General features: G+C 39.4%; 2 protein-coding genes across 9 annotated transcripts in view; both read right to left on the reverse strand.

The window, feature by feature from the left end:
* The window catches only part of mfsd14a2 (major facilitator superfamily domain containing 14A2), a 36331-nt gene extending 35836 nt beyond the window's left edge, over nucleotides 1-495 (reverse strand). Inside the window, exon 1 of the mRNA XM_057858153.1 lies at nucleotides 169-495. Coding sequence (XP_057714136.1) covers nucleotides 169-252 — 84 coding nt within the window. The 5' untranslated portion in view covers nucleotides 253-495. The remainder of the gene's footprint in view (nucleotides 1-168) is intronic.
* A 4301-nt stretch (nucleotides 496-4796) lies between these two features.
* The window catches only part of myo9b (myosin IXb), a 67091-nt gene continuing 49521 nt past the window's right edge, over nucleotides 4797-22366 (reverse strand). For 2 of the 8 annotated variants that reach the window (XM_057856612.1, XM_057856611.1), the window contains exons 30-41: nucleotides 21241-21348; nucleotides 20982-21152; nucleotides 20855-20896; nucleotides 20656-20767; nucleotides 18496-18569; nucleotides 18221-18413; nucleotides 14139-14267; nucleotides 13688-13793; nucleotides 9437-9568; nucleotides 9039-9362; nucleotides 7326-7450; nucleotides 4797-7197 (exon numbers count right to left, since the gene is read on the reverse strand). In XM_057856612.1, coding sequence (XP_057712595.1) covers nucleotides 6986-7197; nucleotides 7326-7450; nucleotides 9039-9362; nucleotides 9437-9568; nucleotides 13688-13793; nucleotides 14139-14267; nucleotides 18221-18413; nucleotides 18496-18569; nucleotides 20656-20767; nucleotides 20855-20896; nucleotides 20982-21152; nucleotides 21241-21348 — 1728 coding nt within the window. In that variant the 3' untranslated portion in view covers nucleotides 4797-6985. Of the gene's footprint in view, nucleotides 7198-7313; nucleotides 7451-9038; nucleotides 9363-9436; nucleotides 9569-13687; nucleotides 13794-14138; nucleotides 14268-18220; nucleotides 18414-18495; nucleotides 18570-20655; nucleotides 20768-20854; nucleotides 20897-20981; nucleotides 21153-21240; nucleotides 21349-22366 lie in introns of all 8 variants that reach the window. The other 6 variants (XM_057856614.1, XM_057856618.1, XM_057856613.1 and 3 more) reach the window with 6 other exon arrangements.

Below are 22366 nucleotides of genomic sequence, written 5' to 3' on the forward strand. Positions count from 1 at the left end.
TTAGCCACCTAGCCGTGTCGCTACACCGCTGGGTAACGGTTCGAACACCAGCTCTCAAGAATAATAGGCAAAAAAAAATAAATAAAAACATGGCTAGACAGGAGTGACTTGAAATAATAACCTTTTTTGCAACCAGCGTCTATTACCGGAAATAAATGTTTCACTCACACTTCCCCCATCTTTTATGATAATTTTCTTGGCCAGAAGAATGCTGCGGTTGAGCCGCTTCTTCTTCTTTTTCTCCCCAGTCATTGTTCGCTTATGCCCATCGTCGGTTGTCAGCGGGTCATCTTGATGGCGCTTCAACAACAACAAAAGTCGAACGATCCACCTATGTCGTTGGCTAAGCTCATTACACCAAGTCGAAGACAGATAGCAGCAAGCTAACTAAGCGATTCCTCATCACCACCACAGCGACACCACCTCGCTTCGAGCCGTCTTCCGGAACCAAACATAGCCCCGCCCCATTGCCAAACGGCCGAGGCTGACGATTGGTCGGCTCCACGAGCCTGCTTCTGATTGGCAGAGTAGAAATCAGTCGTTTCAGAGTCGTTCAGTACAGTAACGGCGGGATTTTTATAGCCCGTGACGCAGCGGAAATGACATATATGGTAAATACTGTATGTTTGTTTATTGAAGATTAGCAATAAACCCAGTCTCATATTAATTTCAGTCTTATTTTAGCGTCAGTATATTCGATTGTAGTATATTACGTGGAAAGGCGCTTTACAAATATAACACAATTTACACTTTATGGTGGAAAACACAGACATGGCTGAAAAAGCAGTTTTTGCTCTTGCACGCCACTTTAAAATACAGTGCTGTATTTTAAGCCACAAAAACTGTTTTCATAGAACAAAAGCGGCATGGAAAATGAATGAATGAATATGTCAAATGCCGCCATACAGGGCCGGCCCAGCCTATACGCAGACTATGCAGCTGCTTAGTGCCCCTGACCACTAGGGGGGCACCAATCTGGCAATTGTTTAATTTATATTCTATTTTGTTTACTACAGTTTGCTTTATTTGACTTTTGTGAGTTTTGATACTTGATTACAAGCTTAAAAAAATAAAAGTTCTTCCTTAACTTCTTTCTTTCCTCTTTTAGAAAAAGGTTTGGTGCTATCTACTGTAAGTACTGACAATCATTTGGGGTGAGAAGTTTGAAGTATGCAGTGCAACAAAATCTGATTAATATACAAAATATGGACGTATGGGTTGGATTGCATGTGTGGGTTTCACAGTACACTGTGACGAAATGGTGGGCCAAAAATATGGGCCCCTTTGCATTATTTTGCTTAGGGCCCCCAAATGGCCTGGGCCGGCCCTGCCGCCATAGCAGTTTCATAGCGCATTATGCCCCCGAACCATTTTTAATTTGTCCGTTTTACCCTAGAGACCCCCGTTTACAGACACTGTGCAACCATTTGTTTCAATCCAGCCGTAAAAAGAAGGTAAATACCGTAATTTTCTGACTAAAGCCGCTACTTTTTTTCCTACATTGTGAATCCTGCGGCTTATAGTCCAGTGCGGCTTATTTGTTGATTTGAGTTATAAGGTAACACTTTATTTGACAGCGGCGTCATAACACTGTCATAAGACTGTCATAATTATAACATGGCACTATCACGGGCATTACTGAATGCTTATGTCATTGTCATTCGGCAAATTATGTCACTGACTCCATATATGTTCAGCTTGGATCTTTTACATCCATTCAAAAGTGAGATAGTTTGATGCATAACACTAAATTACATATTATAATGATTCATTAATGCTCATGACAGTGTCATGTCATAATTATGATTGTCTAATGACAGTCTTATGGTGCCACTATCAAATAGTGTTACCAAATAACATACCTAGCAATTAATGAAACAACTGGAACAGTAACTGAAGAAATAATTAGCACAGAACATGAATTTTGATTGCTATTTACATCTGTAGCGCTGCAATGCATGCTAGGAGGCATGTTGGACTACAACAGTGTTGACAGCAGGTGGCAGCAGAGGTTGACTGCCCCCCCCCCCCAAGGGAGCAGTGATGGCAAAATGAAGCTTCTTGAAGCAATGACAGTCGTATGATGCCGTTGTCAAATAAAGTGTTACCGGTTAATATCTTGTGGTATAAATATCCCATAACACAGTGAGGACAGCTGCAGTTTATGGTCTAGTGCGGCTTATCTATGAACAAATGCTGTTTTCGTGCCAAATTTGGTGGGTAGCGGCTTATAGTCAGGTGCGCCTTGTAGCGCGAAACTTACAGTTATTATTCGAAATGTATCATTTTTAGATTAGAATCATTAACTGACATCTAATATTTAGTTTTAAAAATTCACACGCATATTTTAAACTTTTAAACATATTACGCCACAATGAAAAAAATAGTGTCTGTAATTGGGTCACGCATATCTACCTCATAACTATCGCTTAGATGTTTTTTTTTTTGTTACTGTCACATTTTTCCTGATATTTCAGATGATAAATAATTCATCCAAACAAAGAAAAATGGAAAAAAAAGGGTAAATATTTGAAAAGGAAAATCTTGACCACTACTAGTGGTCTGTGACTTCTGCATCGCGACCCTTGTTATATTACCGTGTTTCACCCATGAAATCCCCACAAAGTCAGTCTGTGGCCATTCACAGCTGTCTTGGCACTCTGTGATACAGGCAACACAGAGTTTTTTTAATCGAAATAAGGCAAGAAAGCGATAATATCTCGTTAAAATCATTGTGGCTTTGACTATGCTCGCTCATGCTCTCGAGCTAGCGTTTATTTATTAAAATAAAATATAAATAAATTTATAAAAATAAAATAAATCTTATAAATTGAGATTTTAAGCTTTCCAATTTATTAGAGATGTCCCGATCGATCGGGTCCGATCACGTCATTTTCAAAGTATCGGAATCGGCAATATAATATCGGACATGCCTTTTTTAATATATATATATATATATATATACACACAGTATATATATATTTTTTTAATTAAATCGTTTTCTAATTGTATTTAACGTTACAGACAAAATGTCTTACACTCGTCCAGAGTCTTCAGTCTTGGCTTAAAGTGGGGCTGTCAAATTTATCGCGTCAACGGCGGTAATAACATTAAAATATTTAACGCAATTAACGCATGCGCTGCACTACCCACTCACGCATTGTCGCGTTCAATCTATAATGGCACTGTATTTCATATACATAGAACTAAAAGGCAACGTAAAATAAGTAGAGAAATTTTAGCAGCCTTTGAAGCCTTTTTTTATTTGGCTAAAGCTTTACAATCCCTCTCTCAACGATCAGAAATATCGTGGGAAGCAATGTGGGGAAGAAAGGTAGTAGTTGATCTTTTTCTTATCACCCTATTTTATTTCCCAACGCTGAGAAGATATATCAATTTGTACCATTACGCACAGTTATGGTTGCACTTCCCATCATGCATTTGGGCAGAAGTTAAATGGCTGAATTATCATTTACTGAAAGCTCATCGGGAAAAATTATCGGGAATGATTGGAATTGAATCGGGAGCAAAAAAAAAAAAAAGCAATCGGATCGGGAAATATCGGGATCGGCAGATACTCAAACTAAAACGATCGGGATCGGGAGCAAAAAAACATGATCGGAACAACCCTACAATTTATCACACATGCATATTGGACAATTTTAAAATTTGGCCAAACTGGGGGTCTCAGAGCGGAACTTCAAGTCACCTGTTTTCCGCCATATATATATATATATATATATACATATATATATACAGTGCCTTGCTAAAGTATTCGGCCCCCTTGAACCTTTCGCCACATTTCAGGCTTCAAACATAAAGATATAAAATTTTAATTTTTTGTCAAGAATCAACAACAAGTGGGACACAATCGTGAAGTGGAACAAAATTTATTGGATAATTTAAACTTTTTTAACAAATAAAAAACTGAAAAGTGGGGCGTGTAATATTATTCGGCCCCCTTGCGTTAATACTTTGTAGCGCCACCTTTTGCTCCAATTACAGCTGCAAGTTGCTTGGGGTATGTTTCTATCAGTTTTGCACATGGAGAGACTGATATTCTTGCCCATTCTTCCTTGCAAAACAGCTCGAGCTCAGTGAGGTTGGATGGAGAGTGTTTGTGAACAGCAGTCTTCAGCTCTTTCCACAGATTCTCGATTGGATTCAGGTCTGGACTTTGACTTGGCCATTCTAACACCTGGATAAGTTTATTTTTGAACCATTCCATTGTAGATTTGGCTTTATGTTTTGGATCATTGTCCTGTTGGAAGATAAATCTCCGTCCCAGTCTCAGGTCTTGTGCAGATACCAACAGGTTTTCTTCCAGAATGTTCCTGTATTTGGCTGCATCCATCTTCCCGTCAATTTTAACCATCTTCCCCGTCCCTGCTGAAGAAAAGCAGGCCCAAACCATGATGCTGCCACCACCATGTTTGACAGTGGAGATGATGTGTTCAGGGTGATGAGCTGTGTTGCTTTTACGCCAAACATATCGTTTTGCATTGTGGCTAAAAAGTTCAATTTTGGTTTCATCTGACCAGAGCACCTTCTTCCACATGTTTGGTGTGTCTCCCAGATGGCTTGTGGCAAACTTTAAACAAGACTTTTTATGGATATCTTTGAGAAATGGCTTTCTTCTTGCCACTCTTCCATAAAGGCCAGATTTGTGCAGTGTACGACTGATTGTTGTCCTATGGACAGACTCTCCCACCTCAGCTGTAGATCTCTGCAGTTCATCCAGAGTGATCATGGGCCTTTTGGCTGCATCTCTGATCAGTTTTCTCCTTGTTTGAGAAGAAAGTTTGGAAGGACGGCCGGGTCTTGGTAGATTTGCAGTGGTCTGATGCTCCTTCCATTTCAATATGATGGCTTGCACAGTGCTCCTTGAGATGTTTAAAGCTTGGGAAATCATTTTGTATCCAAATCCGGCTTTAAACTTCTCCACAACAGTATCTCGGACCTGCCTGGTGTGTTCCTTGGTTTTCATAATGCTCTCTGCACTTTAAACAGAACCCTGAGACTATCACAGAGCAGGTGCATTTATACGGAGACTTGTTTACACACAGGTGGATTCTATTTATCATCATCGGTCATTTAGGACAACATTGGATCATTCAGAGATCCTCACTGAACTTCTGGAGTGAGTTTGCTGCACTGAAAGTAAAGGGGCTGAATAATATTGCACGCCCCACTTTTCAGTTTTTTATTTGTTAAAAAAGTTTAAATTATCCAATAAATGTTGTTCCACTTCACGATTGTGTCCCACTTGTTGTTGATTGACAAAAAAATTTCATATCTTTATGTAAATCCAAGGCATCTGGGGAAAAAATGGGTCAGTTTATTAAAGGCCCAAGTACACCGCATGCGTGATCGTTGCGTTTGCGGTCCGACTCCGGTAAAAAATAGCGCCGGAGCCAATCCGTTCCCATTATATCCTATTGTTCAACGTATACCGGCCGCGTCAGTGCTCCGGCTTGACTGCGAACCACCTCCGGCGTGCCGCATGCCTGCCGCATGGTATAGGCTATTTTCTATTTTTGCCGGACACGCATCCGCCAAAATGGGCGGAGCTGGGCCTGGACGTAACAACCCAGGTGCCTAATCACGGTTTAAACACCAGCGAACATGGATGATGAGCGCTTCATCATGGAGGTGGAAACCCACAAAATCATTTATGATGCAGCAATCCTTTCTATAAGGACAATATAAAAAAGGAAGCTGCAAGGTGTCCTATTATGTGTGTTTTTCTGTCCTGATCTCATCATGATGCAGTCATGTCTGTCTCTTAATTCCAGATTAACTAAAATATCAATATGCAAAGAAAATATGTGCTCTCTCTCTGCTTCTCTGATGAGTATAGACTCCGTGTGTTTTTCGTTGTTTTAAATGGCACATTATCGCGCGCGATCACGCGAGAGCTCACGGGGGGGACGAGGTTGGCGGACCGCAGCCGTGCAGCAGCCGGTATGATTTGCCTGTTTTTGACGGACTGCGTGGCACGCAGGCAACACTGAACCGGACCGCAAACGCAACGATCACGCATGCGGTGTACTTGGGCCTTTAGCCTGCCATAGGTTCTACAAATAGAACATGTACTGGCATTCATATAGGAAAGTAGAAATGAGGAGGTGAGGTGTGGGGTTATAAGGTGTTGCACAATGCCTTCAACACGTGTAAAATTATACCTAGCAGTGGGATGCCGATGAATCAATATGGATGTACTATGAAGACAATGATCTTCAGTCAAACACACGGGCAAAACAAACAGACCTTGTGATATCAATAGTGACCTTTGGAAGCAATCGAAATCCAGAATGAGCGGAACAATAGGCGGTGCTCAGTTTTATCAGAATTTTTTTGGACCACGTGTGGGATAGGGATACAAACACATTCTAATTGTTACAAGCATGTAAATGTAACCTGTTGGTCATTGACAGTAAACGGATACTTAATTGGGTTGAACACGGGCACTTATGTAATCGGTCTGCATGCAAAAATACCGTGCATGTGTGCTTATGTGCCCTTGTACACACACGGGAACGGCAAACACCTGTCAAAAGGGCAACAATGAGAAATTTGGATCAGTCAAAGCAGTAAAACAAACAAAAAATCTGATGGAAATACTATGTACATTACTAATAGAATTGTTTTTGTACATTAAAAGCCTTTTTTGTTTGTATAGTCCACTGTCATCCTGATGCATATTTAGTACTTTGATAAAACATTTGACTGTGCAGTAAAATAACAACTTACTCTCAAACAGTTTTGGAGAGTCTTCAGAGGTCCATGCTTAATATTTATTATGCATTTGCAGGTCAAATGTTCCTCAAAGGTTTTGTGTCAAATAGTCAGGCATTGCCACAGATGGTTCTCCACTCCAAAAAGCAACATTGTAGTGACGTGCTGTACGGCCTGTTTCTATAGCAGCACTGAGAGATCATAAAGCCTGGAGCACAAAAGAGCACACCACCAAACAAGTGTAGTGCTAACTGGCCGTTGCGTCTTCCTCGGTCTTCCCCTCCGTTTCATCAATGTAAGGAATATCCAGGTTGTCAAAGGTTCCGCTAAATGTTTTGTTTTCATCCACGGTGGGAGAGTGACAACCAGCGAAGTGCTCGGGGTTAATGACATCCTCCGACCCACGCCCGACTTTGCTCATCAGGTTGACTGCCAGCTGTGCTCTCTCCTTTGCTGCTGCTTTCACAGAATGAGAAAAAAATTGAGAAATGAGTTTCGAGTTAATAAAGTCAGATATTTTCATAACATCCATATCGAAAAATTTTCAGGCTAAGAGGAAGGTTAGACAGCCTTACCTCCTTACTGACCTTCCAAGTCCAGACTGTTGAGCCGTTCATCCAGACTTTCTGTGCTCATGGAGGATGAAGAGTCCAAGATCTCATTGTCGGAGTTTTCCTGCTCCAGATCGGGTAACCTGCAGGCCAGGTCCAGCCTAGAGAAGTATTTCACAAAGATTCTTAATACCCACAGGCATAGACTTCATAATTATATTGACGTGCCAGATTCCCCAGACACTGCGCCACGCCTTCAAGTAGCGGGCCATTGTACACTTCGCTTCAGTCAGTCAAAGTCGGTTGCAGTTATTCTCAAAACACATGCAGCGATCCAATGCCAGATTTAGGTTGAAAAAGTATGAAAGCTGTACCACATACAAACAGGAAGGACTGTCTCAGAAGTGATTTGTTCGAGGATTCAAGGTTCCGTATTGGCCCGAATATAAGACGGCCCTGATTATAAGACGAGCCCCTCTTTTTCAAGACTCAAGCTTGAAAAAAATAATTGAAAATAATTACAGTACATCCGAAACAAATGATTATAACAATATATTTGAAAGAAAAAGCATGTTATTTTGCCTCATTCAAATCTTAATATCTGAACATTTAAATATGTAAACTAAAGTGCAATCACATTTGTAAATGAATGGCTTCTGGTTTTTGAAATGTAAATAAACCAATCTATGTGATAAAACAACAAAATTGCACTGCATTAACCATCAAAGTGAAGTCTAACTGTAACAGTGGTCTTGAAACAAATCTGAATAATGAAAAACATTGCAATAAAATAATGCAAACTGGTTAAACTTAAGAGTAGCTGAGCTCTATCATGACAGAACATCGCTTCTATGATATCTGGCGCCATCTAGCGTCGTGAATGGGTATAATGTCTAGACCGAGAATATAAGACGACCCCCTATTTTTCAGTCTTATTTCAATGCAAAAAACACCGTCTTATATTCAGGCCAATACGGTAATTATTATATTTTCCGTACCATGCATGCATTTTGAAACGTGAAAAAAAATCAATGGGAGAAATTAGCCGCTAATGCACTGACGTCATAGTTCGCAACGTTTACGTAAAATAAATGCTAACTGCACGCGTTTTTTTGTTTTTAAACAATAATCGAGACTGTTTTACGCCCATATCTATAAAGAATTCAGGGATTTAAGCATTTATTCACAAGAACTTTCAATGGAAAAAGCTCTTTGTTTTCATAAGGCGGCTGCTACATTTGTATACTGACTAGCATCATAGTTCGCAATATTTATGTAAAATAAATGCTAACTTCACGTTTTTTTTTTTTGTGTGCTTATAACCAAGACATCCATATCTATAAAGAATTCGGGGATTTAAGCATTTATTCACAAGAATTTTCAACGGAAAAAGATCTTTGTTTTCAAAAGGCGGCCGCTACATTTGCTTAATGACTAGCATCATACTTCGCAATATTTATGTAAAATAAATGCTAACTGCATGTTTTTTTTCTTTTTTTTTTTTGCGTTTAACAAAGAATCGAGATTGTTTTACGTCCATATCGATAAAGAATTCAGGGATTTAAGCATTTATTCACAACAATTTTCAACTGAAAAATCTCTGTCTCTGATTCCACTCGGTCAGGTTTGACAGCCACGCCAACAATGCAGGTGCCCTATTAATCGGCCCCGCGTCCCGTCAATATATTATGAAGTCTATGCTACAGGGAACGCGAGCAAGCAATGCCAAGAAAAGTGAGTGGCTCTTACTTTTCCTGTTTGATGGAGCGGATTCTTTCAATAAGAGTCCTCTCATCCGAATCTGTCTGGTCAGGAACTTGCAGCGCCGATGGTTTTTCCACAATCTGCAGAGAGATGAGGAGGAAAAAAAACATTAATGTTACAATACAAGCCTCGCTCACTGCTGCTGATTTGGTGAGCAATAATTTTTTATTTATTTTTTTTTTTACAGTATTTTGTCTCTTCAGCTTAAGTTGATTGACAGCCAGGGCCTCTGCGTATTCCAGCTCTTGAATGTTCTGCAGTTTCTCCTTGTAGCGCCTGAACTGTTCCGAGATGAGGATCTCCACGCACCTGAACATACATCTAATGTATCAATATGGAAATGAAAGATATCGAGTATGAATGTTGTGTGGAGCTCAACTTACGTGGTTGTCTTGGCCACATCCTTCATGCCAAGGAATGGGTCGTCTGAGTCGGGGGAGCGCAGGATGCACGGGGCAAAGACGATTGCGAGGGAGCTTGGTGTCATCTTGTTGGATTCTTCCTCCTTGGCCACGCTGAAACCAAACAAACACACTCACTAAGATTCTTTCAAAAAGACTTAAAACTGCTCACAGAGGCGTTCGTGGCCTAAATGGTGCCCTGGGCAAATAGCGGTTTTCACGCCCTCAAAGAGGACTAGACGAGCAAGTCTGGTGAGTAGTTGGGGGGATAGCTGAGAATCACTCAAGTTCCCCTCGAGACGATTGGTCGAGCGGGGGGAGCTAGGGATGGGGCAATACAACTAGAACCTATGAACCTCGATATGGTCAAACATGCCTCTCAGCATGCGTTGTGGCGCTACAGATTAAAATAAAATTAAAAGTTTATATTCTGTGCCAGTTATTTCTTTATTGTATCATTAATTGTGATAACCCTACCGTAATTTTCGGACTATAAGCCGCTACTTTTTTCCTTCATTTTAAATCTTGCGGCCTATAGTCCAGTGCAGTTTATTTGTTGATTTAGTTGTATTAACAGGTAACACTTCATAAGAATTTATAAGACTGTCATAATTTTGACCTAAAACTATCATGGGCATTACTGAATGCTTATGACAGTTGTTCGCAAACTATGTCACTAACTTTTTACATTCATTCAAAAGTGTGATAATTTGCCGGATAACATTAAATTACATCTGTTACAGTATTCATTAATGCTCATATCAGTGTCATGTCATAATTTAGATTGTCTAATGACAGTCTTGTGGCGCCACTGTCAAATAAGGTGTTATCAAATATAAGCCTGAACGATATATCGTTTAAACATCGCCATCGCGATGTGCGTGTGCGCAATAGTCCCATCGCCAGCACGTGCGATAGTTTTTCTTTTTTTTTGATCCACATACGCTTCACTTTCTGGTCTGCGCACAGCCTCCTACCCTCCCTCTCCCAGCCTTTTGATCCTCTCAGTCACTGCCACAACGATGGCTTTGATCTGGCCAAAGAAGCAGACTTCACACGGGCATCTGTCAATCATCGTTTAACTTGTTAAACAGTTGCAAGGAAGCCGCGCTGGAATGAATGCGTGTACTGTGGGGACGTTGGAGACATTTAAATGCCAGAAGTGATCATGAGGAGTTTGAAATTTCTTCATGTCACTTCAACGGTCACAGCTAAAGTAAATAAACAGAAGCATTTAATAAAGCCAAGCATTTATCTGCTACAGTACTTTATTCTTGTTCAAAAATGATTTGGTTGGACAGTTATGTTTAAAACTTATCATAATTATGACATTTGAAGTGCTTAAAAAACATTTATTTATATACATTTTTTAAATCACTTTGGGGGGAAAAGTGAGAAAAAAACATGTCTTATATGCAGGGGTGCACATAAGTGGTCCGCATGCGCGCATGCGTACCGGACGTAGACAAACGCGCTGGCCATCAACGACTTCCATACGCTTTTGCGTACCGATGGCTGACCACCGTATTTGCGGCGGACACGAGAAAATAACTTCTCAAAATGTCAAAGAGGCAGGCCACACTGAGTAATTACTTCCGTGTTCCCCCACCCCCGTCAAAAGACAGACAGACGACAGAGACGTCACCGGAGCTACCGAAAAAAAGGACTTTTGCTGAAAAGTAGGAGGTACCATGGCTAGAAGCAAATGATGCTCGCACGGAAATGCGGTACAAAATGTGCTGTGAGAATCCCAATGTCGCCGATAAGAGCAGCGCATTTTATGTAGGGTCAAAGAATTTCAGCCATCCAAACTTTGAAAAGCATGAAAAAAAACAGAGAGCATGTGGCAATTAAGCAAACTATCGATGTCAAACAGGACCCCGCTCGCCCTATGGACAAGTGGCGGAATAAAGGTAATGAACAGCGACATGCACTGACAAACGTGTTTTTGCTCGCATTTTACAAAGCTAAACATGCACGTTCAATAAGGTCTTATGAGGAGGACATCCCACTTCTAAAAAGGCTTGGAGTTAATGTGGGAGCCGCATAATGCCCTTTATTTTGAATTGGTGCTTTTTATTTCTTTACATTTCAAAGTAATGGCAATTTTGTTGTGCCAGTTGATGTTAATCAAGCATTAATTGTTAATATAATTAATTAAAGTTAATTGGCTCTAAGTAAAGCTTGTCATAAATTTATCGCATCAGGCGGGTTGGCTCTCAAGCTCAATGAGGACCAAGTCACATCTCCAGGTCCTCCTCTGAGAACCTGGGCAAAAAAAATTATGTGCACCCCTGCTTATATGTATCTCTTTCCAATGCTAAATCTGAATAAATACATTGGGCACAAAAAACACACCAAAAAAATTTTTTTTAAATGAGGGAGGTGCGCTACTTTGCGGTTTTTCACTAATCGCGGCGGGTTCTGGTCCCCATTAACCGCGAAAAACAAGGGATGACTGTACACTGTGGTGATGGTGAGTCATCTAAAGTCTTTCCAAACAGCTATTTAAGTCATCTTGTGAAAATTTCTTGAAAAAAAAATATATACATTTTTTTTAATATCGCAATATAATATCGCAATATATCGCAAACCTCAAAAAAATAGCAGCAATAGTTTTTCCAATATCGTTCAGGCCTAATCAAATACCATAACTAGCAATTAATGAAACAACTGGAACAGTAAGTGAAGAAATAATTAGCACAGAACATGAATTTTGATTGTTACTTACATCTGTAACACCGCAATGCATGCTAGGAGGCATGTTGGACAACAACAGTATTGACAGCAGGTGGGAGAAGAGGTTGACTGTCTCCCTCAAGGGAGCAGTGATGGCCAAATAAAGCTTCTTGAAGCAATGAAGCTCTGCAGCCAATTGGTTCAAAGCTTCATGGTGCTTTTGGACTTAAGACAGTCGTATGATGCCGCTGTCAAATAAAGTGTTACCAGTTAAAATCTGTTGATGTAAACGTCCCATAATACAGTGAGGACGGCTGGGGCTTATAGTCCGGTGCGGCTTATCTATGAACAAATGCCGTTTTCATGTCACATTTGGTGGGTGGCGGCTTATAGTCAGGTGCGCCTTATAGTGCGAAAATTATGGTATTTAGTTTGTTGTTTTGTGATAAGTTTAGGTTTGTTTTAAAACCATGAATTTGAATGACCTTTGATTTAATGACCTGCCATTACTTCTCACTGCTAATGAAGTAGATGGAAGCCTCATCTTCTGCTTCACATCGTAAGCGGGAATTCTCTCCTGAGTGCCTCAAAGTAAATGGTGACTATTCGTGATAAAATATTTGAAGGCTATATCGCTCCAATCATCTGGCAGTGCATTTGTATGGAGCGCCGTTTGTAAAGCAGCAAATGCTGAAAATTACAACAACATTTTCTCACATTTAGCGCCACACAGTGTTTAAAATGGTGTGAAATTTTTAGAGTCACTTTTTTTTTGTGTGTGGCACATTTACAACATTATTTAGCAACTTAAATATTTATTTTTAAATAAGAAGTGTTGGACTGATTGTTTAAATCCAGAGCTAAATATTTTATTTCTATCTTAAATTTATATCCTATATCCTAAATGTTAAATCAGGAAACAGTCGGAACTAAATATTTAGCTTAATATGCAAATTCACGTGACTGAAGACCGGAAGTAACAAAATAAAAGCTGATGGAGCAGCTCAGACTGTTTAGGTTGCTTGAAAATGAATAAAACCTACTCAACTGTGGCAGTCTGCTCTTGGACATGAGTCAATGTGATAATAACAATATACAGGTAAAATACATATTTAGAAGAAACTATTTAAAGAGTATTTTGTGCGCTCCAGCTTTTATTTTGTTACTTCCGGTCTCCAGTCATGTGAATTTACATATGAAGCTAAATATTTAGTTTCAACAGTTTCCAGATTTAGCACTCAGGATATAGGATATACATTTAAGATTTAATCAAATATTTAGTTCTGGATTTAAACATTCAGGTCCAAAACTTCTTAATCAAAAATGAATATTTATATTGCTAAATAATGTTGTAAATGTGCAAAAAAAAAAAAAAAAAGTGACTAAAAATTTCACACGTTTTCAACACTGTGAGGCGCTAAATGTTTTCGTAATTTTCAGCATGTGCTGCTTTAGAAACGGCACCCCACAGCAACCATGCGCCCAAGGCGACCGCCCAGCCCGCCCATGCCAAGGACCGTCACTGGCTGCAAATGGGCAAAATTCCATTTTTACCGGACAAGGTGGAAGATGAGTCGCTCCAGTGTGTTGTAATTGGCAAGGGGAAGTTCATCCACCTTTTGGTACACCGCCCGTATTCTTTCAGCTTTCTCTGGAAATTCTACAAATAGAGAACCAAGACCACCAATCAATGAATTTCTTCAACAGAAAAACACTCTAAAGCGCCTTTCATACTAAGATCCTACAAAATTACTCCCTACCGAAGTAGACTGTCAGTCTTGGGAAATCATGTCACTTTAGTGCATAAACTCGAAACAACTTTTAGAAAGACTCATTTACTATTTGTTAAACTACTGATTGCTTTAATGTTTACTGCCACCATACTACTAGGACTCAGAACTATTTTTTTTGGTTCCAATTAAAGTCCCATGACATTAAAAAATGTCATGGGTTCGACTTGCAAAAACCGTAGTCGAGAAACCGCTGCACATGAATATGGACTCACCCACAGCACGCAGAAAATCATTGTAGAGAGAAAAGGTCATAAGCGGGTCAGGCAGCTCTCTGAGCCAACGTTTCACCAGGCCTGTGATTGTGTGGATGGGGTAATTCTCCAGATTTGCTGCCTCAGGGTCTAACGTAACAACAAAAATCACAATGAGGAACTAGCTTCAAATGTGTGGATTGCATTTTCTTGTTTTTTTATTATTGACAAACAGAACAAAAGGAATTTACAGTAATTTCATTGATAAAATTAATTAGAAATCATAAAGGAAATTGAGGCATAAACTAAAATTGATAGTGTAAATTTAACATGAAACTTAAAACGAATAGAGCTTTGCTTTGTCGGAGTCTCACCCACCATGAAGCTGACATTAAACACACTTCTATGACATCACTATACTTCTTTCGATCATGCCCCCCCCCCCCCCAAATAATTTAAATTATAATTATAATTTTAAATAATTAAATTTGTGCATTTGGGGAGATAGTGTAAAGCGCTTTGAGCGCCTTGAAAGGTGGAAAAGCGCTATATAAGTATAACACCATAACACCATTTGTCTAATAATTTTCTATTTTACACAAAATTTGGGCATTTGCCATAATTTTGTATTCTTTATTTAATATTAAGATCATCATCTAATATTTAATATTTCCTGATAGTTTCTTGGTAATTTACAGTCCCTGAGAAAAGTTGTCGCTTATCCATTTTGTAGAAACAATTGCTAATAAACTGACTTTTAATTATTCAATTAGTTTCAGAAATGGCTCATACGAAAACTAAGACCCTCCCAAATGATGTTGAATGTACAAAAATATATTTGTTTCACTGAAAAAAGATTTATCATTTAATGAAGACATAAAGGTCAAATTTTGGCAAGACAAAGTTTTGTCGCCTACAGAAAGTAGTGTGGAAATTGAACAAAAAATGTAATTCAAATACAAAATTATGTTAAATAACATAAGCGAATTAAGTATTGGTGCGGTGAGATCCAAATTTAATATTTTGTATGACTTCCATGGGCTTGAAGGACTGCGTCTGGCTCGGCAAGGATACATACAATTTATAAAGTGATCAGGAACATCAAAGAAAGCAGTCTTGCATGCGTCCCAGACTTCATCAACATTCTTGGGTTTCGTCTTCCATGCTTCCTCTTTCATCCTGTTCATGCCTGGTGACTGGGCTGGCCAGTCCTGGAGGATCTTGATCTTCTTTGCCTTGACAAACTTTGAGGTAGAGATTGAAGTATGTGATGGAGCACCATCTTGCTGCAGAATTTGTCCCTTTTTTATGGTTAGGAATGAAAGAGGCAGCTAAGATTTGTTGGTATTTCAGACTATTTATGTTGCCTTCCACCCTGCAGATCTCTCGCACACCCCCATACTGGATGTAACCCCAGACCATGATTTTGCCACCACCAAACTTCACTGTTTTGTGGCAAAAGGTGGATTTTTCAGATGAATCTTCCATTGAATTACATGACAGTCGCCGCAAATATTGCAGGAGACCTACTGGAGCCCGCATGGATCCGAGATTCACTCAGAAAACAGTGAAGTTTGGTGGTTCCTTGCCTTATAGTTCCTCAAGGCAAAGAGGACCAAGATCCTCCAGGACTGGCCAGCCCAGTCACTAGACATGAATATCATTGAGCATGTCTGGAGTAGGATGAAAGAGGAAGCATGGACGAAACCCAAGAATGTTGATGAACTCTGGGATGCATGCAAGACTGCTTTCTTGGATGTTCCTAATGACATCATCAATAAATTGTATGAATCCTTGCCGAAGCCCATGGAAGTCATACATAGTAATAAATTTGGATCTCACAGCACCACTAGTTAATTCGCTTATGTTATGTAACATATTTTTGTATATGAAGTACATTTTTTGTTCAATTTTCACACTACTCTCTGTAGGCGAAAAAACGTTTGTTTTCCCAAAATTTGACCTTTATGTCTTCATTAAATGATAAATCTTTTTTCAGTGAAACAAATATATTTTTGTACATTCAACATCATTTGGGAGGGTCTTAGCTTTCATATGAGCTATTTCTGAAACCAACTGAATAATTAAAAGTCAGGTTATTAGCAATTGTTTCTACAAAATGGATAAGCGACAACTTTTCTCAGGGACTGTAGTTCTACTGGTAGTCCCCGGTTTATGAACAAGTTCCGTTCCTGTGCTGGCGATGTAACCCGGATTTCCGCGTATATCAAAATTAACCCTTTAAATACTTCAAAACATCCTCTAAATTAAAACTATCCAAAAACATTTATTATACGACATCGTACTGTCCTTTCCAAGACGTTGGAGCTAAGTCCTAGCTAGACAGTGAGCAAAGCTCCGAAATGACGATGTCAGACGTCCGTGTGGTTTGCTGACTTTATTCAGCTGCTCATGACATCAACACTTGCAGAATGAAACTAAAATAAAATGAAATTAAATCGGTCTCATCTTCAAAAACAGCAATTCAAATTTGCATTTACAAGTAGCTGCCGATACAGCAATAACAAATGATTAGCATGTACCAGTTAGCGTCCGCACATCATCAAAAACAATCACATAAACTCGCCCCAAGTATTCGACCACAATTGAAAACGAACAATAAAAAGTACAAATGGGGATCTATACAGTTGTCGCCTCTGGATGCTTCACAAGCAACAAATGTACGCGCAGGCTGTCACCTCTTCACTCAGCTGCTTCCTCATATGTGCGTGTGCCGTCACTGCCGTGTGTGGGGTGGGCGGGTGTGAAAATGCTCTCGCTTGCGGACGTACAACCTGCTCTACGCTTCCTGCGCCAAAATAAAAGCATGCATCGCAAAACAAAACATAAAAAAAAACAAACAAAAAAAAAAAACAACGAGACGCAGGCGAATTCGCATAAGTCGGGTCCGTCGTAACCTGGGGACTACCTGTACTTCTATTAGTTTCATTTCTTGTAATGTTTATGTATTGACAAATATCGTGTATTTTTTTCCTCATATGTGTATTTTGCATCTAATAGAGTTTGTAAAGGTATAAACATTTATCGCATTATAACTTTAAAAGACTCCTGCAACACTGTGCAAGTTAAGATTTGGACTGCAGAATTAAATTGGAATATGCATTTTTTTCACTCTACATCAATATAAATGTTAAATGTAGGGTTGTTCCGATCATGTTTTTTTGCTCCTGATCCGATCCCGATCGTTTTAGTTTGAGTATCTGCCGATCCCGATATTTCCCGATCCGATTGCTTTTTTTTTTTGCTCCCGATTCAATTCCAATCATTCCCGATCATTTTTCCTGATCATATACATTTTGGCAATGCATTAAGAAAAAAATGAATAAAACTCGGACGAATATATACATTCAACATACAGTACATAAGTACTCTATTTGTTTATTATGACAATAAATCCTCAAGCTGTCATTTACATTATTAGCATTTTTTCTGTGAGAGGGATCCACGGATAGAAAGACTTGTAATTCTTAAAGGATAAATGTGACTTTGTATATTGTGACTAAATATTGCCATCTAGTGTATTTGTTGAGCTTTCAGTAAATGATACTGTAGCCATTTAACTGTTCTGCCCAAATGCATGATGGGAAGTGCAACCATGACTGTGCGTAGGGGCACCAATTGATATATCTTCTCTGCGTTGGGAAATAACATAGCGTGTTAAGAAAAAGATCAACTACTACCTTTCTACCCCAAATTGCTTCCAAGATATTTCTAATTGTTGAGAGAGGGATTGTAAGGCTTTAGCCAATTAAAAAAAGGCTTCAAAGGCTGCCAAAGTTCTCTCTACTCATTTTACGTTGCCTTTTAGCTCTATGTATATGTGAAACAGTGCCATTATAGATTGAACGCGACAATGCGGGAGTGAGTACTGCAGCGCATGCGTCAATTGCGTTAAATATTTTAATGTTATTACCGCCGTTAACGCGATAAATTTGATAGCCCTATTTTAAGCCAAAACCAAAGACTCTGGATGAGTGTAAGACATTTTGTCTGTAACGTTAAATACAATTAGTTAGTAGTAGTTAAATGCAAAAAAAAAATGTTAAATGCAGTTTTCCATGGCTCTGTCTTGTGAGTCTTACCCAACTCCATGATTTGATGGAGTTCCCGGGCACGGCACGCGGAGCCTGACTTGCGGTAGATGCCTTCGGTGTAGAGGCCGTTCATTTCCACATACATCAGCAGCAGCTCCACCACCTTAGGCACAGGGTTGGCTTTGCTAGTCAGTACGCACACGTGCACCCCAAAGTGAAGACCGCCGGGAACGCTGTCGTCCTGCCGTAAGAATTAAGACACCTATTATATGTGCGTGCGAAAGTTTTCAGTTTGCAGTCTTTTCTACAGTACTCTGTCTTACCTGTCGGGCACAGCGTGTTGAGCAGTCAGTGATGATTTTGTCCAGGCATTTTTTGTGACATATCAACTTGCATGCTAAAACACAAAATTTTCAACATGTTTCATTGCCTTAAGTGGAAAAAAGCAAGTTAAGCACTCAGACTCCACCATCAGTTGGCAAGACAGCTCAGACAGACATCGCACCATGCCTTCCCGTAGGGGGCCGAACCAGGCAGAACGTTGAGTTCGCTTTCACTGTGATAAACTCAAACATGCACTGCGTTCTTACGCTGGATTTAGGTGGAAATAGGACGAAGGTTTTACTGCATACAAGCAGGCATGAATGTCTCAAGAGTGATTTGGTCGAGGATTCAAGGTAATTATATTTTTCGCACTATGCATGCATTTTGAAATGCGAATACAATGAAAAAAAAATTAGCCTAACTTTAGCTTGAAATATTTACATAAAATGAATGATAACGGCACAGTTTTTTGCTTTTAACCAAGAGTCTAGAGTGTTTTGCATTCATATCTCAAAAAATTCCACGTTTTAAGCATTTATTTACAAGCATTTTCAACTTACCCTAATTTTCAGACTATAAGCCGCTACTTTTTTCCTTCATTTTGAATCCTGCGGCTTATGGTCCAGTGCGGCTTATTTGATGATTTATTTGGGTTAATAGATAACACTTTATTTTACAACGGCATCATAAGACTGTCAAAAGAACGTCATAATTATGACATTATAATGGGTATGACTGAATGCTTATGACATATGTCAATATGTGTCATGTGGCATATTATGTCACCAACTCCATATATGCTCAGATCTTTTACGTCCATTCAAAAGTGAGATAATTTGCTGGATGACACTAACAGACATCTATTATAAGCATTCAAAAATGCTTATGACAGTGTCATGTAATAATTATGACAGTATTATGGCACCACTATCCAAGAAAATGTTACCAAATACAATAGCTAGGAATTAATGAAACAACTGGAACAGTAACTGAAGAAATAATTAGCACAGAACATGAATTTTGATTGTTATTTACATCTGTAGTGCTGCAATGCATCCTAGGAGGAATGTTGGATGACAACAGTGTTGACAGCAGGTGGCAGCAGAGGTTGACTGTCTCCCCCCAAGGGAGCAGTGATGGCCAAATGAAGATTTTTGAAACAATAAGACTTTGCAGCCAATTGGTTCAAAGCTTCATGGTGGTTCATTTGGTTTCATGACAGTCTTAGAATGCCTTTGTCAAATAAAGTGTTACCAGTTAATATCTTTTGGTGTAAATCTCCCATAATACAATGAGGACAACTGCGGCTTATAGTCCAGTGCGGCTTATCTATGAACAAATGCCGTTTTCATGTCAAATTTGGTGGGTGGCGGCTTATAGTCAGGTGCGCCTTATAGTCCAGAAATTACGGTAAATAGCTTTGTTTTGTGACGGCCGCCATGTTGGATTACACAATACAGTAACTTGCTTGAAATATTTAAGTAAAATGAAGATAATTGACCGATTTTTGCTTTTAACCAAGAATCTAGACTGTTTTACGTACATATCTATAGAAATTGCGCGATTTAAGCATTTATTTACAAGTCTATGACCCCCTATACACTAAAATTACATAAAACTAAACCAATAATTTTGAGTTGGGTCATTACTGTGTACTCCACTTTATTGTATTGTATTTACTTTCTGCATTTCCTATTTAAAAAAATGTGATAATAAGGTTTGCTTTAGTACCTCAGCCAGTAAAAACAAATGGAAGGCGGAGGTTATGTATTTGGTTCTGTATGTCTGTGTATGTTTATGTTCAAGACAATAATCCCTTTATTCATTCTTGAGTTATCAAACTTGCTGCATATGTTTGTAATATGAGGAGGGAGAGGATTAAAATTTGGGGTAATGAGGTCGAAGGGCCGAACTGAATTTGTATGTTTGTGTCAAGATAACTCAAGAACGAAGAAAGGGATGATCCAATTTGCGAGATGTTTGTAATATGAAACCGAAGAAGTGATAAAATTTTGGGTTAATGAGGTCAAAGTTGACAGGGCCAAACTGAATTTGGCTGCTTAATTGGCAGTCTGGTCTCAGAATGCACCTGTAATATCCTCATATCTTTTATTTTATCTTTGTATTCTTAATATTTTTGTAGTCTCGTATAAACGTACAGCTGCACATGTAAGCTTTCTCCATTCCCCAGATGTAGGAGCCACACAGGTCACATGACTGCATGATGTTGACTTGGTAGGTGCTGAAACGGTGATCAAGTGGACCATCAGGCTGTCAAAACATCAAATTACTCATTTATCCATATATTTGTGTCACTTCCTGCAAAATTATCCAGAAGAATTTATACATTAGGCTTACACATTTGTCCTTTTTCCTTCGTTTCTTTGTTGTCTTGGCAGCCTGAAGAAAGAGCCAGAGTATTTTACTGTTATAGTCATAACATATGGATGTGCACAATACATGGTAATGTAGACATAATAGTAACCTTGACGGGGTCAGTGTCCAGCCTCTTGATCTCGCCTCTGATGAAGCCATCTAGCATCGATTGGAACAAGTTGACTACTAGCGACACCTCGTTCTTATTCTTGGGGCCAGCCAGTGAGTTGACTTTGTGTTGGTAACCTTTCATTAGATCTTTGTAGCCGATCTGAGGCTTCTGTAGCATGCAGAGAGAACAAAATTGGAGGTAAAGGTTCATAGTCTCACATACGTACAAGCAGTGAAGGCACATGTTGTGCACTGACCTGGACAGAGAACATGCCTTTAATGGTCTCTCGGAACTGCATGGTGGCTGTGAGGAAGATGCTCTCTGTTGGTGACAGTTCTTTGATCCGTGTACGTAAGTCATTCACCTGAGGAATAATAGGGTAAAAAAAAAAGGTTCATAAAAGTCATATATTCAGTGAAGAAAATAAGTATTTGAACACCCTGTGATTTTCCCACTTAGAAATTATGGACAGGTTTGAAATTTTCATGTTAGGTGCTTCTTCACTGTGAGAGACAATCCAAAGAAAAAAATAATCTAGAAATCACAGTGTATGATTTTTTAAAAACAATTTATTTGTATTGTACTGCTGCAAATAACTATTTGGACATCGGCCCATTAGCTAGAATTGCGAGCCTCAAAGACCTGTTAGTTGCCTTTAAAAAGTCCAACGAATAAATAGAGTGGAGGTGGACTTTTTGAGTCTGACTTTATGACCTGTTTGAGTCGGTGAGCAGCATATAAACACCTGTCCACCCCATACAATCAGAAAGACTCCAATTCCTAACATGGTCACGACCAAAGAACTGTCCAAAGACACCGGGGACAGAAATGTAGACCTCTACAAGGCTGGACAGGGTTGCGGGGCAATTGCCAAGCAGCTTGGTGATATAAGATCCACCGTTGGAGCAATTATTAGAAGATCCACCGTTGGAGCAATTATTAGAAAATAGAAGAAGCTAAACATGACTGTCAATCTCACTCGGACTGGGGCTCCACGCAAGATCTACCCCATAGGGTCTAAATGATCCTAAGAGTGGTGAGAAATCAGCCAAGAACTACACAGGGGGAGCTGATCAATGACCTGAAAGGAGCTGGGACCACCATTTCCAAGGTTACTCTTGGTAATACACCAAGACGTCATGGTTCAAAATCCTGCATGGCACGGAAGGTTCCCCTGCTTGATCCAACACATGTCCAGGCCCATTTTAAGTTTGTCAATGGCCATTTGGATGATCCAGAGGAGTCATGGGAGAAAGTCATGTGGGTATATGAGATCAAAATGGAACTTTTTGGTCTTAATTCCACTCAGTGTTTGGAGGAACAAGAATGATAAGTATCATCCAATCAACACCATCCCTACTGTGATGCAGGGGGGTCGTAGC

The sequence above is a fragment of the Corythoichthys intestinalis genome, chromosome 14, assembly GCF_030265065.1.
Source record: "Corythoichthys intestinalis isolate RoL2023-P3 chromosome 14, ASM3026506v1, whole genome shotgun sequence".
Taxonomy (NCBI): Eukaryota; Metazoa; Chordata; class Actinopteri; order Syngnathiformes; family Syngnathidae; genus Corythoichthys; species Corythoichthys intestinalis.